We start from the raw sequence: 16,462 nt of genomic DNA, 5'->3' as shown, positions 1-16,462 counted from the left end.
GTTTTTTTTTTTTTTTTTTTTTTTTTTTTTTGGTACCGGAGATCGAACTCGGGTCCTTGCGCTTATGAAGCTGACGGTGGAAACACTGAGCTAGATCCCCGGCAAGAAGGTTGCATTCTTAAAACCCTCTTATAAGCTGATATGCAAGGCATAGTTATTTTCTAATTTGCTGTGCCACAAATATCTATTCGAAAGTAACTATTAAATCCAGAATGGACAGAAAATGTTCTTCACTTTGAATACAAAGCTGTTTATGAATTATAATTGGCTTCCCCGCTTTAAAAATCTGCTGAGCATTTCTTGGACTCATTCTATTCTTGATCTGAAGCTGCATAAATTAAGGAAATTTCAAATGAAAATACATTTTTGCTGTCTTATCAGTCAGACAGCACAAAGCATCCTCTTTCTTGGAACACTATCCAGTACTCGTTGACTATGAAGCTTAAAAGAAAAAAAAATGAATTGTGGTTTAGATTCACTCTCATATCCATGGATCTGTCTGTGCAGCATGTGCTACTTCAAGCTTTTTCCCTGGATTAGGCAAAACATTTTTAAGACATGATTGCTTTCCCATTAAATAGAGTTGGTTGTCAATTCAAGTTTCTCCATGATGGTTCTGCCAAAACAAAAAGCCTGCCTTCTTTTTATTTTATCTAAAGCTGTTTCTGAAGTTTTTCAGTTTCCCATAAACAATACATCTGATTTTCTGACTAGCATTTTCCCAGAATCAATACATACTCATTCTCTCCTCAGACCTGTAGCTGTAAAATAACACACTTCAATAAAACTGGTTATATGGTTCATTGTCTCAGTTGTACTGTTTTTCTAGAGACATGCGTCTAGAATGTTTTACCTTCTGACTTCAGTATCAAGAAGCAACAATGGTCATCAGCATTTTAGTTAATGACTTGCAGATAAAATAAAGGAATGGTGCCTTGAGTGGGAAGACTACTCTGGTATAATGGAATCTTATTTTGATCAACATCTGTACCACATGCAATATGGTTTCAATTTGAGACAGGGAACTCAGTGACATTGCCAAGGAACTTTGTACATCACTGGTTATTTTATTTGGGATAAAGCATGGTACATAGCTTATGATCCCATCTTTCTGCCAGAATACCATCGTGACTCACTTTGTACTTTGCAACTTGATTTGGGAGTTTGGCAAATGGATTCCTAAACTAATAAAGTAGGGAGTATTTAAGTGGGTTCCCTGAAAATTGTCAGCCTTTAAGCAGGGTGTTTTTAAATATTCTGTGGATCTTTCCGTTTCTTCAAATATGGAGACTCCTTCCCAAACACATCTGTCAATCTCTTTTGAATATAGCACATGCTATAAGATTTGATGAGTGTCATTCACTCAACACATTCCTGTACTAAGTGTAAACAGCCTTTAAGTTAATTATATTAATCTCAATAACAGAATTGCCTATGTGAAATGTAACACCATTATGGGTCCAACATATGCACATTACATAGTATGTAAAAAGCCATCCCCAAGAGTTTTTATGGTTAATGCCAAAAATATGTCTACATCACAATCCCATTTCAGCACACCCTTCTTGGATCTTTCTGAAATTCCAACATACTTTCAAAAATGTTTACTACTGATGCAAATATGGACTTAATTATGCTTACTATAAACAACAACAAAAATCTCATTAAAAACTATTTTGGTAATCTTCAGTGGCCTTGATTCAGATTTAGATTTGCCATAATGTTTTAGAAATATCCTATTTACAATTACTCCCGTTTAGCAAACTACATTTATTACATATGCTTTGAAAAATTATCTTTCTTAAAAAATGTAATTCAATTTTTGAATGAAAATCTTTACAATTTCTCCATCAGTAGGTATATTAAACTCTGAATAAACAGAATTCCTTGTTATTCTGTATCTTAACATGCTTCTCTTACTATTCCTCCAGATTAGGTTGGTCATAAAAGCATTAGTCAATCATCGTTAGCATAGATATTCATCTTAATTATACAGGTTTCATTTTGTCCTCTGAATCTTAAATGTCAATGAAGAGTGATTTTTCTTGAGATTTACTTTCCATCTGAAGATTTGTTTCATCAGTGATTGTGTTCTGGCCCTATCTTTAATTGTTATTCTCACCTAGTAACTTCACACATACTAATCTTGAAACATTTTTGAAGCAGTCTTTGATGATATGTTGACAACAGTCTGGCCTCACTCACTTTTTATTTCCCTAACGTGGGACACACTCCTACTCCAGCCTTCCCCATATGGCTGGCTCTGCTTGCAGTGGTGTCACACATGTATATGGCTTAGTCCCTTGCCTCAGTCAGTTCTCTGCTCAGATTTCACATACCCAGAATGGTCTTCTAAAACAACTTATCTAAAACAGCATATACATTCACAAATCATCCTGTTTTTACCTTAACCCACTTAAATTGACCTGATGGCATTTGTCTTTCCTAGATATTGCCCAGCATAATTATCACAATATTTGTTGTTGATTGCAGTCTCCTCTACTAGAAAGCTTTTTCCATCAAGGTAAGTACATTGTTTCTTTCATTGCATTGTTCCTATGAGCTACAAGATTGCCTGGCATATAAACAAAGGGCATTCATTCATGTTTGTGATTAAATTTAACCCAGAATGCTGAACTTCGTCACTCAATTTAGTTTTCTGTCAAAGGATATTGTACAAACAAAAATATTGTATTTAATGGTCTTTAACATGAATATATTTGCTTTCAATTATTATCATAGGTGCACCAGGCTGTGTTAAGAATGAATCACTGAATCTCTTTTCCTTGCATCACATTTGCTAGAACCTAGTGCCTTTACCTCATTATAAAAAAATTTTAAAATACCGACTCCATATATAGCAATGACCTATTATATTTGGGCTGACAACCACACACTCTAACTATTGGTTGGCTAACTACATCCATTTTTAATAATGTGGTATTCCATTCAAAATATCTTTAAGGAACAAACAGTAGATTAATCATCAGCTGCAATGTTTTCCTTTGCATTGAAAAGCCTAACAATGTGCTAAAATGTATTTCATTTCTTGGTTTATCTTTCCTCAGGGAAAGTAAATTCAGTCATCTTGCAATGTTAGCTCTTTTAAAACTCAATCTAAGCATAAAATAAAATGGGCAAAGAAGAATTGCATTGCTGAATTGATTCAACATTTTAAAACATTTTCACTTTTCAGATTCATGTTACAATAATGTTAATTTCAAGAAAAATAAAATGCATTTTACATGACAGTAATGATTTATTCTTAGATGGAATATCTGGAAGTAATAAAGTTACTAAGTGGTGTATTTTATTTTCCCTTATAAATAAAATATTTATAAAGGGCATAACTTTCAAGAGTGTAAACATTGTGTTTCTCATCAAATTTGTTGTTGGTAAGCATTTAGTTAACAACATGTAAATGGGGAGTTTTGCTCCAGACGCTTCTAATTCTAATTCTAATTCTTCTAATTAACCATTTGTAAACATGGTTTTACTTTATCTTAGTAAGCTATCGATAAATCAGCTAATTTAGAAAATTCTAGAAACAATCTTGAAAGTCAGAGCAGTGTTCTCCGTAAGAATAGGATGGACAGATCTCTACAGCCTGCTACTTCTCCAATGGCATGGCACCTGTGATGTGTTCCCTTGCTGATATACCTGCCTGGAAACATTTCTCTGGGTATTCTGGGGTATTCACATCTCTCTGGGTACTCACTTGAAAGTAACATTACTTCCATAACAAAGACACAAGGAAAGCCAAGTGAGTGACTATATTTAGGAAACCCAATAAACCCTTAAAGAGCTGAATTAAAATTCTGGGGTCATAAGTTTATGTACGAAGGTGTAGGTCACTGCTAACCATTTAGTTGTAGGGATCGTTGCCCTGTCAGATTACCTATCAAAATCTGTCTTCTAAATAGTATATGTTAACTCACAAATTCTGTAAACCAAGTATCGATATCAATTTTCGGTAAGACCTTCCTTTCATAGATTTCTGATTTGTTTTACTTAGCTATACATGTTGTTCTTGCTTTAGTGGAAAAGATTCCAAGATGAAAGACAAACTAATATTTTGTCTGAAAGAATGCCACCTTTTTTCCTAAAGTAGGATTGATTAATAAAGAGAATAGTAAGAATTTTATCTTACAAAAAAATTCTTAGCGGAAAAGAATATGGAACCTCTGCATCCCGTTCTTTCCCTTCAACCCTTGCTGTAATCGTGCTTTTCATTTTCAACTCTTCTGAATTACAGAGTTTATAGAGGACTGTCAGGCTTCCGGCTTCCACCAGGAAATAAAGGTGCATTTTGTTTACACAGATTGATTCACATGTTTCTATATTTGAGGAACAAATTAATAATACTGAAATTCATAGAAAAAAATCAAAATACATTGGCTCATAACAGATGACCACAAAAAGAGAAAAGTATCAATATTTTATATTCAGTGTCTAAATCACTAAATATCACAATTTAGTCTAAATATTTTATTTCCTATTCTGAAACACAAAATAACCTCAACATTATTAAATGACAATATAAACAGATATCTCAATATATAGATATCTATTTTCAAGTACTTCACTCACCAAAAATTTTACATACCAAAAACTCTTCTCATTGTGGTACAGTCAGTATGAAAGGAGAATATCCTTAACAAATATAAAATGTGAGGCAGATTTTTTCATTGCAATATGTCCTGATGTTGTCAAGTAAGTTTTAGAAGTTTTAATCTTTAAGGTATAACTGTTTATACATAGATGGGTCCTGTTCTATGCCATTCTTCAGAATTATTTCACTGCAGGGGGCAACAAGGAAATAAAGGTTTGTCTCAGCTCAGACAGCATGTGAAATTTGCTTCGGCTGCAAGCAGAAGAATGATCAATAAATTAAAGATAGGTATGTGTAGAGAGCTTTGGCTGTCATTCCTCCTACCTACCACTGGACTTAGAAAAATTTGAACTGGATCCTTGGAGAAAATCTGAGCCAGACGTTTTCCCATAATTAGCTTTAATTCATTGCTGCTTCTATAACTCTAAGTCTGGTCAAAAGCTGGCTTTCAGGGAATATATTCTACTGGGAGCTTCCAAATGTTTCTTGCTAGAATGCTTAAACCAGGTTCCTAACAACATTAGACCCCAAAGACCAAACTAGTCTAGACTCATTCTACTCCAGGGAAGTTTAAGAGATCTGACAACTAGGAATGCCCTAAAGTGACCTTAAAAATCCCTTCTGGCAATTATCCAGTTGTAATTTTTTTTTCAAAGAAATGATGCTGCCCATATATGTAGTTCAATTTGCTATACTCTATTAAAAAGTAGAAGCTATTGTCAATTGGGACTGCAAAGAGTACAGAAAGATGAAATAATATTACGCTGTGAAAACAAAGTATTTTAAATAAATATTTTAATTCTATTGTTGGCATTTACAAGTAAAAAGCATACAGTATGTTACAAATATCAAAATGTGAAATATATGAACGTTACATAAGTAACAAATGTAAAAAAAGTATTTTCTTACCTTTCCTGAAAGTAAGAAAACTATTCAGCATAGGAAAATATCAGTATCAAAAACACAGCTTAGGTGTAAAAAAAAAGTTTTTACACAGTATTAAGAAAATGATCTACAAAATGACAGAAAGTAAGAAGTGCTCCGATTTGACTTTACATAAATTATAAAAACTGGGTACTTGTGGTTACTATTGAGTGGATGAAAAATCAGTCCAATCACAGGTTTTGCTTAGATCAATTTGTTAGGATGGCAAAAGCATAGAATTTTCTCTTTCAATAAATAACTTTACGAAGTGTCTCCCAGAAGTGCTGTTGAGACCATTATTCCGTAGTAGGAGGGGAACAGTGTTTGGGGGACAGCATGCAGTGATTTTGTTCCTCATGGAAGCCTGAGGAAAGTCAGGAGGCCCACAACCATTCGCAAAATAATTCAGAAGTTTTACACTAAATTTTTAAAGAAAGCATTAAAGTGCTGAACAAAAATGATGCAATTTTAGTACCACTGTCATGTAACACTTAAACTAATTACTCAGCCATTTCTGAGCAACATCAAATATGGAATCTAAAATTCTGAAAAGTGTTAATGCTTAGTCTTTTCTTCAAGGATAGGAAGGCTTTTGTTTTTTCTACACTTTACAAGGATCGGTTAAACCGGCTAGGATCTTGCAATGTAAAACATAATTATAGTAATACAATGGAAACAATACATAGAACCCCACTGTGAAAGCACACATTCCTTTCTGCAATGGTAACAGTATTAATTTCAAAAATCACAAACCAAACACTGGTAAAGAAGCAAGACTTTCCAAATGCTGCATGCCACATAACTAGTGACAAAGTACGACACATGCAGGAAAACAAGTTTAACCAAGCATATTTAAATTAAAGAGTTGTTTTGAGTCTGTTTCAGCAGCATTGTGGTTATTATTTCTAACGTTTCCTTCAACCAGCAGTCCATACCAGCCTGTTTTTTTAATGCACCCAACCACCTAGGCAACCTTACAGTGTTTCGAGGGCTTGTTGCTTTTTATTTTTGTAGCGCCAGCACACACCCTTCACACGTACTGTTCTGCTTCCCCGTCTTTGGGGACTGGCTTAGTCGTCCCACTTTTACTGTCTTCATTTGCTGCTGCTTTTTCTGGGAGAGATGCCAGATCCTTAAAAACATCTACGTAATGCCCAAAGCCAGGACCCCAGTTCAAAAGGTTGTCCCAGTTGAAATTCCCTGCCTGCTGCCCCAGCTTCAAAGGCAGCGTGGGGTCCGCAGCCCCTAGAGCTGCTGCATGGGTGCTCACGGGGCCGCCCTCGGCCCTGCGGCCGTGGTACCTTCTAGGCTTTAGTCTGGCTCCATAATTATCTTCATCGTCTGCATCCGATTCATTGACTTGAGATAATTTGGGCATCCTGGAAGTGTACACCATTGGCTTTTCCCTGTCGTATTCCATTTCTGAGCAAGTGAAAGACTCATGGGAGTCGCTGTCGGAAGAGGATTCTGGCGCAGGGATGCCATCGGCGGGGTTCCTGGTCCTGGACAGGGGCCTGCGACAGTCCTCCTCCGAGGACGACCTTCCGTGGTCTGCGCTGCAGATGCTCGGGTTCCTGGGTCGAGGGGTGTTGAGCCGCTCCACCTCCTCAATGGAGAGCCCCATGGGTGGTGAGGACTCCAGGGCCATCTGCCCGATGGGCTGCTTCAGGCGACTTCCGGGCCTGGAACCGTGCGGCGCCACGGCCTGGGGGCTCTTGCTCCTCCGCCCCAGCCTCGTGGCGTAGTTGAAGATGCCGGGTTGGCAGGCTTCGCTGTGCATCTCCAGCGTGCTCCCCTCTCTCATCGGGAGGTGCAGCTCCCGCGCTGGGCTGTTCCTGTAGAAAGTGGAGGACTTGGAGAAAGGGCCCGGGCTGTGCCGAGACAGAGGGTTGGGCGTTGGACAGGCAGAGTGGCTGAGGGAGCCGGTCCGCAAGCCCGGGCCGTAGGAAGCCTGGTAGGTCAGACTGCTGGCCCCCAGAGGCATAGGCGACTGGCGGGCAAAGCCCAGCGGGCTGTGTCGCTGGATGGAGAATTTGGGCGTGTGGCTGCGGAACTGCTTGTAGTGCTGGATTATGTCGGCGTCCGAGGGCGCGATGCTGCTAGCGTTGTCGATGTCGTAGTGCTCGATCTCCTGCTCCGGGGACGCCAGCGGGGCGCTGGGGATGGTTTCCGAGCCGTGGGGGATGTCAGTCTCATCGTAGATAAGGTACGGGTTTTCTCTCTCGATGATGTCCGGCTTCGGGTTGCCTTCGGGCTGCTTCCTCACGGTCATGTCATCCCCATAGGGGGGAATATTGTCTGGATCGTCGAAAGCGACGTTCTCACTGCCCTTCTTCTTCTTCTTCTTCTTCTCCTTCGGTTTCTTCTCATCTTTGGGATTTTTGGCCTTCCTTCCCCTGCACTGATTGCACAGAATCAGGCTCAGGACCAGGAGTGCCAGGAGGGTGGCGCAGCTGCCCACGATGGCAGGCACAGCCCACAGCGGCAGAGAGATCTCCTCAGGGCCCTGACTCAGAACACAGATGTGCCCGCCAGGGCTTCCGGCTTTGCACACCTTCCCCTGAGGACAGAGGACGCTGAGACAGGCCACCACCGTCTCACAGGTCCTCCCTGTGTGCGACTCCGGGCAGCTACAGGTGAAGCCAGAGTGCAGGCCTGGCTCGCAGCTGCCCCCGTTCTGGCAAGGGTGGGAGGCACAGTCGCCAGGGGGCACGCACTTGTAGGTGTACCACTGATTGATGCACAGTAGGTCGCCCCAGCAGGGGTTGCTGGCGCAGATGTTGGGGCCCCGGCAGCCAATCTTCACAGAAGGATCCGTTTTGGAGATGGAGGCCAAGCTGTGCTTCCCACTGAATGGGAGACTTTCTCCTCCGTACAGCACAGAAGCAATGCAGCCCTCGAAACCTGCAGGGAAGAAGCAGGAGGAGGTTTTAACAAAACACCAAAGGCTTCAACACTGCAACACTGGGATCTGGTCCCAAAGCTTCACAGTCACCTCATGAAAGTTTAGAAACCACAGCCCTCAAGTAACCCTTCCATTCAAAGGCAGGAAATCTGTGCATCTTCTGACATAGCTCAGCAAGATGTGTAAGATTTCCATGACAACAGGGAGCGAATGGCTTGGATCTTGCATGTCCTGAAGATTAGGAATGCTTCAGATGGGCTGGATTTTTTTTTTTTGTCTCTTTCTTTCATTTATTTAATTATTTACTTGTTGTAGTCCATATACCAAAAATCACATACGTAGAAATCAAATCTAGTTTTGGAGACACATAAATAACAACAACAAAAAAGGCTGATAGCTTCAACTACAAGGTCATTATTATCCAATGGATATAACATTGCTCCCAAGGAGGCAAACAGAGGCTCTTGGGGAGCAGATTACAATTATTCGTGGGCATCTGAGTGTGAACAGAGAATGTAACTGGATGAAAATAGAGATGGCAGGGATTAGGAAAAAAATTATCCAAAATGGTTCCTAAAAAATAATAATGGTAAAAATAAAGTTAAATTCTTCATTAGATGTGGGTGCACTGTGGATGTTAACATTCCTGCCTCACAAAACAGGTGTTCCACCCAAGTGACAATTCCATCCCTGATACACTGTTTTTGCACAGGTTTTGGTGATGTCTCCTATTTCTGTTCCTATGTTTCTGGAGTTCTATTACTTTGTCTCCTTTTTTGACTCTTTCTCCTTTAAATAAATGTAGACTTACTCAAGGCCAAGCCCCGGGTTTTCATTTTACTCTTCATCCTCATGTTGGTGATCACACCCATGCTCACCAGTGAAAATCCCTCAGTGTATATTTTCAGCATAATTCTACCTCTGGGTGTTGGCCACCTGTCCTAAGGTCTTTCTCAAAGGTACTTCAAACTCAAAATTTTTCAAAACAGACTGTTGACGTTTTCTAGAGAAGTGTTACTTTTGCATTCTTCTGTGGTTTCCTCTCCTGGTGACATTAACTTTCTTTGAGTTGAAGCCAGAAATCTCCCTGAATTTTACCAAAATCATCAACAGTGTGGTTGATTTTAGTTTCTATAATACTATTTCTTGTCTAGCCACTTATTTCTCCTCCTTGCCATCACTTTAGTTGAACCTCAAACAACACATACCTTACCCAGATTACTGCAGTTCCTTCCCAGATGATTTCTGCAGATTCATTTGTATCCTCCTGACATTACTTTCTATATTAACTTCCCATTGTTGCACAAGTAAGACAAAAATTTCAACATGGTTTAAAATGCCCAGCTTTTTTCTGCAACCTCACCTTTTGCTTTTGACATCAGCCACCAATGTTTTATGTTCTTCCTCCTTGACTTAATCTACTTTTAAACATTCTCTTCAATATAAATTAATCTTTCTTACTTTTTCTTCCTCATCCTCCTCACTGAGATTTAAGTGCACATGTAAATTTCCCAGGGAGATTTCCCTTCCTAACTTTTTCTTTCAAAATCTCTTAAAAGTCTACATTCTTTCTTTACATCACTTATGGCATATTCAAATAATCTGTCTGTGGAAGGATTAGTTGATGTTTGCATCCTGTTTCACGTATGCCACAGGGGAGTGGCTATGAATGAACAAAGGAGTGGATCAATAAAGCAATGCTTGGTAAGTAAGTAAAGCAAGGTATCTATCTGAGCAGTGGGGCTGATTTATTATCTTGGTAAGACAGACAAATGCAAATGGCTGATAATGTATTACAAAAATTTTAAAGGTAGTTATGATAATCTTAGAATATTCATAACTGAGTATCAGAAATCCAATTACTGCTGCAAAATAAACTGCATTGTAATAAAATGTATTTTTAGGGAATTCATACTACATAGATTTTATTTACTTATGTCACAAAAATCACCTACTTTCTGAGTAACAATTTTTCCTCTCTTTTTGACACATTGCAACAAAGCGCTTACCTGTCTGAGTATCTCGATGAGCTTGATTGGGTGGAATTCCACCAAGAGACATGGTAAGCACATCAAGGCCACCAAAATCCTGAGTAGGATGGGTAATATCTCTGTTATATATTCTGTCAATGGACAATACTGTGGCAGTTCCATTTTTCCCTATTAGGAAAGTATGCCAGTGGCCATCTGCAACGTACACTTCAGGAATATTTCTCTCCACTTTCCCAGCAATTCCTGCATCTGATGTAAAATGTACTTTGCCATTTTTGACCTGTAAAAGATATTTAAAATAATGTATAATCAAAGGGTGATGTGTTTAAGTAAGAATATTTACTGGAATGAAACCATAAATATTAATCAATCAAAAGCATTTGAAATGGCTGAGGAGTCTGATATTATACTATACTTGCACATATTGTCTATATAGTTTTAGGTAACATGAAATTTCATGATTACCAGTTTTGATAATTTTCAAGGAATTCTTATATTTATGCTTACTTACTCCACATGCATAGAATCATTTACCAGAACATAATTAAGGCAATGACAAAATGAATAGTTAGTAAATACACCTTTTTGTAACTATAGTCCAATGGCACTGGCAAGTGTGTGATATTGATGTTTAGTAAAAAGCCCAGTGATAAAAAATGTTACAACATAATGAAAAATGAAGGCTCACCTATAAAAGAAACACAGTTGTAAAAAATCAAGATAAAAATAAATGTTTTTGCCTCTCATCTATTACACACAAAAGTTTAGGGAAAAGTGATGCCTAGTATTTATTTATATCATTTTTGACATGGAAAACAAGGAGGAAAGAAGAGGGAATTCATAATGATGAGCTGTCTGGGAAAGTCTTTGCTTTGGCTGTCTTTTCCATTTATCTAAGGGATATTTGGTTTCTTTCACTGCACCCAGTAGAACATTGGGTAACAAGATGCTCCTACTCCAGTTTCCAGCCACCGAGTTTCAGTATTATGAGTAGACTTACTTTAGAAATGAAATAACTTATGAGGCAAGATATATATTTGGTTCAGGGAGCATAATCCCATAGCAACTGCCAGATAAAGCTGGTGTTTTGGCAAAAGGAAGAAGTGGCACGGTGCCTCGAATGATGGGAATGAAAAAATGGATCAGTTTATTTTGTCACTCAGATCAAATGCTATTTCTACAAGCTACAAACACATCTGGTAGAACTAAAAATCAATTCATTTGTCCTTTGAGGAAAATATGCCTAACATATTTACATAAGTTAGTCATATAGTAATGTTTTATTAAATCAATTTTATTAAATTTTATTAAATTTTATTAAATCAGATCATAATGTATTTCAAATTCAGATAGGAAAGGAGTGGGGTTCTAGTTAAATGACAATAACATTTGATCAAATGGGCGACAACTGATGACATAGAATAAAAGTAGCAATGCCTTTTTAGTTATAATCAGAGCCCTTTTTTGAAAGAATGGAAAGAACCTTCTCTCAGCTGTGGGTTTCTCTCTTAATCACATCATCTCATCTTTTGACTCAATTAGTTTCTGATGAGTGAGCACTCATACAATTCAGAATCAGAGGGAAATGAGTAAGAATATAATTTCCCATTATAATATTCTGAAGGTTTTCCCTTTTCCTAATAATACTTCACTTGACACGTATCTTTCCTGCCTTCCAAAACATCCTGGTTTTGGTTTTCTGTTGTTGTTTTTTTGCTTGGTTTTTTTATTCACACCGTATGTTGTTTATTTATTTTCAGTTCGATAGCACTCTGAATCTCTATTACAATCCTATACCTTTACTCATACAAACAAAGTGAAACAATAGAACTGATTGGAATAGAAACAAAGCCGAACATCTGATTATTATTAAGTAATTCCACATATGGAGCTACTTGATATGCCAAGAGTGGAGGTTTGCAAAGTGCTTTAAATTTAGTGTCATAAAATTACCCACAGATACACTTATTTCTAGCCTTCTCTCTGAAACACTTTCTTCTTCTTTTTTTTTTTAATTTTATTTTTTCCTCATTGAGCTTATTGGTACATTTTAGGTATACAGTACAGTTGCATTTATCATGGGGAACTTGTACCTTTACATGACAGGTCTTGGTATTTTCTTAATATACCCGGCAAAACCTATGTGGAAAACTTGTTCTGCTCACTCCTCACCCTGTTGTCTCCTTCCACCTCTAACCAGACACAGCCCCGTTTATCCAGTGCTCTTTTTCAATATTTTGCTGGTGTATGTGAGTTTATGTGTGTGCGTGTTTGTGCGCATGAGTGAAAGATAGACTTGGAACAGGGAAAATATAAGAACGAAAAAGAAATATTTAATAGGTGAACCCCCCACCCAGAGAACAGGAAGAAAGGGAAGCCCATGTGCCTCGGTAACTATCTGATAAGTGCTGAGTAACAAGTAACAATCCATCTTAACTAGTTGCCTAGCTTTTATGAGTACATTATATTCCTGTCATCCAAATAATTTTCCTGCTGAGAACTACTTCCTTTGATTCTAATTCAAGTTCCTAACTGTTATTTTCTTCATCTATTCATTTTACCTTCCCAGCCCCTTAATCTCTGAAAAGCTGCTTTTCAAAAATTTCAAACCAAAATGTGCATTTGGGTTTGCATTAGTCATTGTTATTCCACCCCCCACCCCCCACCCCATACCAAGGATTAAAGCATTAGTCATTGTTATTAACAAGCAGTTACTTTGCCTTCAGGAAAAAAAAATCTCTTTGTAAGTGTTTACTACTAATGTAACAGAATCTTGAGAAGTCACAAGCTGCAGTTCTCTTGGAAATGCAGTAATTTACGGTGACAAAAATGGATCCTGACACTCAGCGTCTCCTTAAGGAAGAAAAATTTCTGTCTGACTTCTTCAACCACATTGTATTTTGACTGAATTCTTTGGCGTAATGAGATAACGTAAAGAGATATTTCATATGTCATTTAAATGGCATGGGGACTTGGAAGCAGCTTAACAGATAATGCACAGTCCTCAATGTCAAAGCCTCTCAAAACATACAAAAATATTTCTTGCACATAATGAAATTCTTCTCCATTCTTCACTTCTTTACTTTCTTTGCTTTTAGTGAACTTTTCGATTTTTTTTAAAATTTGGTACCAGGGATCAAACTTGGGACCCTGCACTTGCGAGGCAGGCGGAAGAGCCACTGAGCTAAATCCCTGGCCTAATGTACTTTTCAGTGAATATCATAAATACAAAATTATAGTGTTATACTCTATTTATTCTAATCCTACCAAATAACATATTCATATGAAAGTTTAAAACAATTCTTGAGGATAAACATTTTCTACTTCAAAGACATATTATCTGCTGTTTTCCTTTGTTTAAAAGTAGGGGGAAGCAGTATCAACTTTTATGACAAAAAATTATTTCCTTGTTGGCCTACTTGGCAACTCTACTCTAAACCAAGACAAAAGTGTGTTGAAACCAAGCCGTTTGCATCTTTGTTACACCGGCTAATGCTTGGGGAATGGTTAAGGTAGATGGCACTGGAATAGTGCCCAGCATTGGTCAGAACTCTAATGGCTTGAAAAGAAAAGGACAGAAATTATGGGAAAAGTGATTTGAACCACAACGCAGCAGGCAGTCTAATCAGATGAAGTCACCATTAGCTTTTATCTTACCTTCACGGTAGTATAATTGCTGGTTTCTTGGATATGGATTAAAATGCCATTCTCACTTCTTGTCCTGAATTTTACTTCCAGGCTGTTCACACCAAAAGGCTCCAACATAGTACCTCGTATGCTCTGTCTTAACAAATATTCCCGCTTCTCATTCTGACTCATGTGGTAGTCTAGGCGTCCTTTGCCTTCTAATGACAAGGCAGTGTCAGGTGTAATAGCTGAAAGTAAATGAGGGAAAGGATAAATTAGAACATCACTAGGAACTTCTCAGATCACTGTCTAGAGGCACAAAATCCTCTTTTTTTAAAAGGACAAAGAAAATATTGAGATTTTAGATTTAATATCCCCTGGTCCTATTCTGGCAAAGAAACTTTTCCATTTTGAATTAATATATGAATTTATTTCAATTGCTCAAATCCATTTCAGAACCATGAAAGGTAAAACATTTTAAGACAGTAATTAATCATTTGGGAAATATTCACAAAACAATTTGCCATATGATATAAATCATATAATAATCATAAGCACTGTTGATAAGCACTTCAGAAATTTGACTGTAATTAATTTCACTGTATTTACAAAATTTAAAAAGTCACTCTATTGTTATAGTTAGAATTACTTTTAATAATTAGTTTTTGGAATCCTTAGTTTTTGATGTTTAAAAATTTGGACAAAAAATTTATCCACAAATATTTGTATTTGCAACTAAATATATTGTCCTTAGTCACCTGAAGTTTGATTTATCATTCTGTATAACCAGTAATACATGATTATTATTAATATTCACCTCTAAAATGTTCATAGTTTAGAAATAAAGAAATTTAAATTGTAGTAAAAACAACATAGCTAAAGAAAGGTAATGAAGAAAATGAGAAAAAATCTTAACACTGAGTAATATACATTTAAGAGGTTAATTTCATAGAACATAATTTATTTTTTAACTTAAGAATATGTCTCAGACATTTAAAAAGCCCATGACTTACATCATACTCTAGATTAATTGGTTCCCTAATTACTACTCATTACTTTAAATAAATATCATGTAATAATATACATTTTCAATATCTTTATTATATACAAAATAACTGAATATGATCATACATTCTGCTTGAAGATCCTTTAAGTTGTATTATATCTTACATTTTTATCCTACATTTTTATTCATTCTAATAATAGAATCAAATTGCTCCTTAAAAAGTAATCCGATACCTGAAGTTAAATTGTCATAATCACTGATTTTGAAAATAAAGAAATTGTTGTAAAAGAGGTCCCATTAGAAGGTAGTCTGTGAAATACATGGCTTGAAATTAGAGAGCATCATTTTCTAATGATGGCTTGAATATCATTAAAGTCTTATTAATAATAAAAGTGAGGTTTAGAAGACACCTAATGAAAGGATTTAAAAAGGATTTTTAAAATATTCAAAACCAATTCCAGTTGATTGCAAATTAAAATGAAAGTATCATCTTCATTTTAATATATTATATTCCCTTTCATAGTGTTCTTAACTCATTGCTCATTCCATGATGTAATGTGCATTTGTCTCTACCAAATGAAAAAAATTAACCAGTGAAATATCCCTTAATGGTAGGTGATATGAAACAACAGCCTGAATATAGCCTCAATTGTTGCAGAATTGTTTTCAATATTTAGAATGAAGTCATAATTTTAAAATTTTGATTATATATTTAAGTACATATTTCACAGTTAGTGTAACTTCCAGTGGAAGGTGAAACAGTTTACATACATTTTTCACAATATTTCCCAGTGAGTCCTTCTTTGCAGTGACATTGCTGCCATGACCAGAAATCTGTACATGTGCCACCATGTTGGCAGGGGTTGCGAGTACAAGCGCCTTCCAGTCTAGGACATCTACAATAAAGTTACAAAAGGGGACATAAACCCAAAGAAGATAGAAGAAAGTTTGCCACAATCAGATATGAGCATTTATTAATGTGTTTCATTTCAGGCACTCAATTATCTGAAGCTCAAGTTACAACTACATTTGGAGCAACTAATGAAACTCAAAGTTGTATAAAACACTGTCAGCTTCATACTAAAACAGAAGACTAAATAAAAATAACACCTTAACAAAAGCAGCAAAAAGGGTGACAATTTCTTTCTTAAATTAATTCTTATTCAAGGAATACACGTGGTCAAATAGCCCTTTGTTTAATATAACACAGACTGCATATATTTATTTCATTACACAGACTCATGCAATTAAGGTTTATTGAATGCCTACTTATATGCCAAGTACTGTTTTAAGCACAGAGGTAAAGTGATCAAAGAAAAACACACGTATTCATGGAGTATTACATTTTCCTGTGGGAGAAACGGACAACAAAGAAAAGTTGAGTATGCAGCATGTCA

At 36.9% G+C, this 16,462-nt stretch overlaps 1 protein-coding gene across 1 annotated transcript in view; it reads right to left on the bottom strand.

Annotated features, from left to right (window-relative positions):
- Positions 1-5,569: 5,569 nt before the first annotated feature.
- The window catches only part of Fat4 (FAT atypical cadherin 4), a 165,916-nt gene continuing 155,023 nt past the window's right edge, over positions 5,570-16,462 (bottom strand). Inside the window, exons 14-17 of the mRNA XM_010618846.2 lie at positions 15,837-15,961; positions 14,090-14,307; positions 10,451-10,712; positions 5,570-8,440 (exon numbers count right to left, since the gene is read on the bottom strand). Of these exons, the coding sequence (XP_010617148.1) occupies positions 6,567-8,440; positions 10,451-10,712; positions 14,090-14,307; positions 15,837-15,961 (2,479 nt within the window). The 3' untranslated portion in view covers positions 5,570-6,566. The remainder of the gene's footprint in view (positions 8,441-10,450; positions 10,713-14,089; positions 14,308-15,836; positions 15,962-16,462) is intronic.

Source organism: Fukomys damarensis, unplaced genomic scaffold, assembly GCF_012274545.1.
Source record: "Fukomys damarensis isolate Sample0158 unplaced genomic scaffold, DMR_v1.0_HiC HiC_scaffold_38, whole genome shotgun sequence".
Taxonomy (NCBI): Eukaryota; Metazoa; Chordata; class Mammalia; order Rodentia; family Bathyergidae; genus Fukomys; species Fukomys damarensis.
Note: the sequence above shows the minus strand (reverse complement) of the source record. Positions and strands in the feature narration are given on the sequence as shown.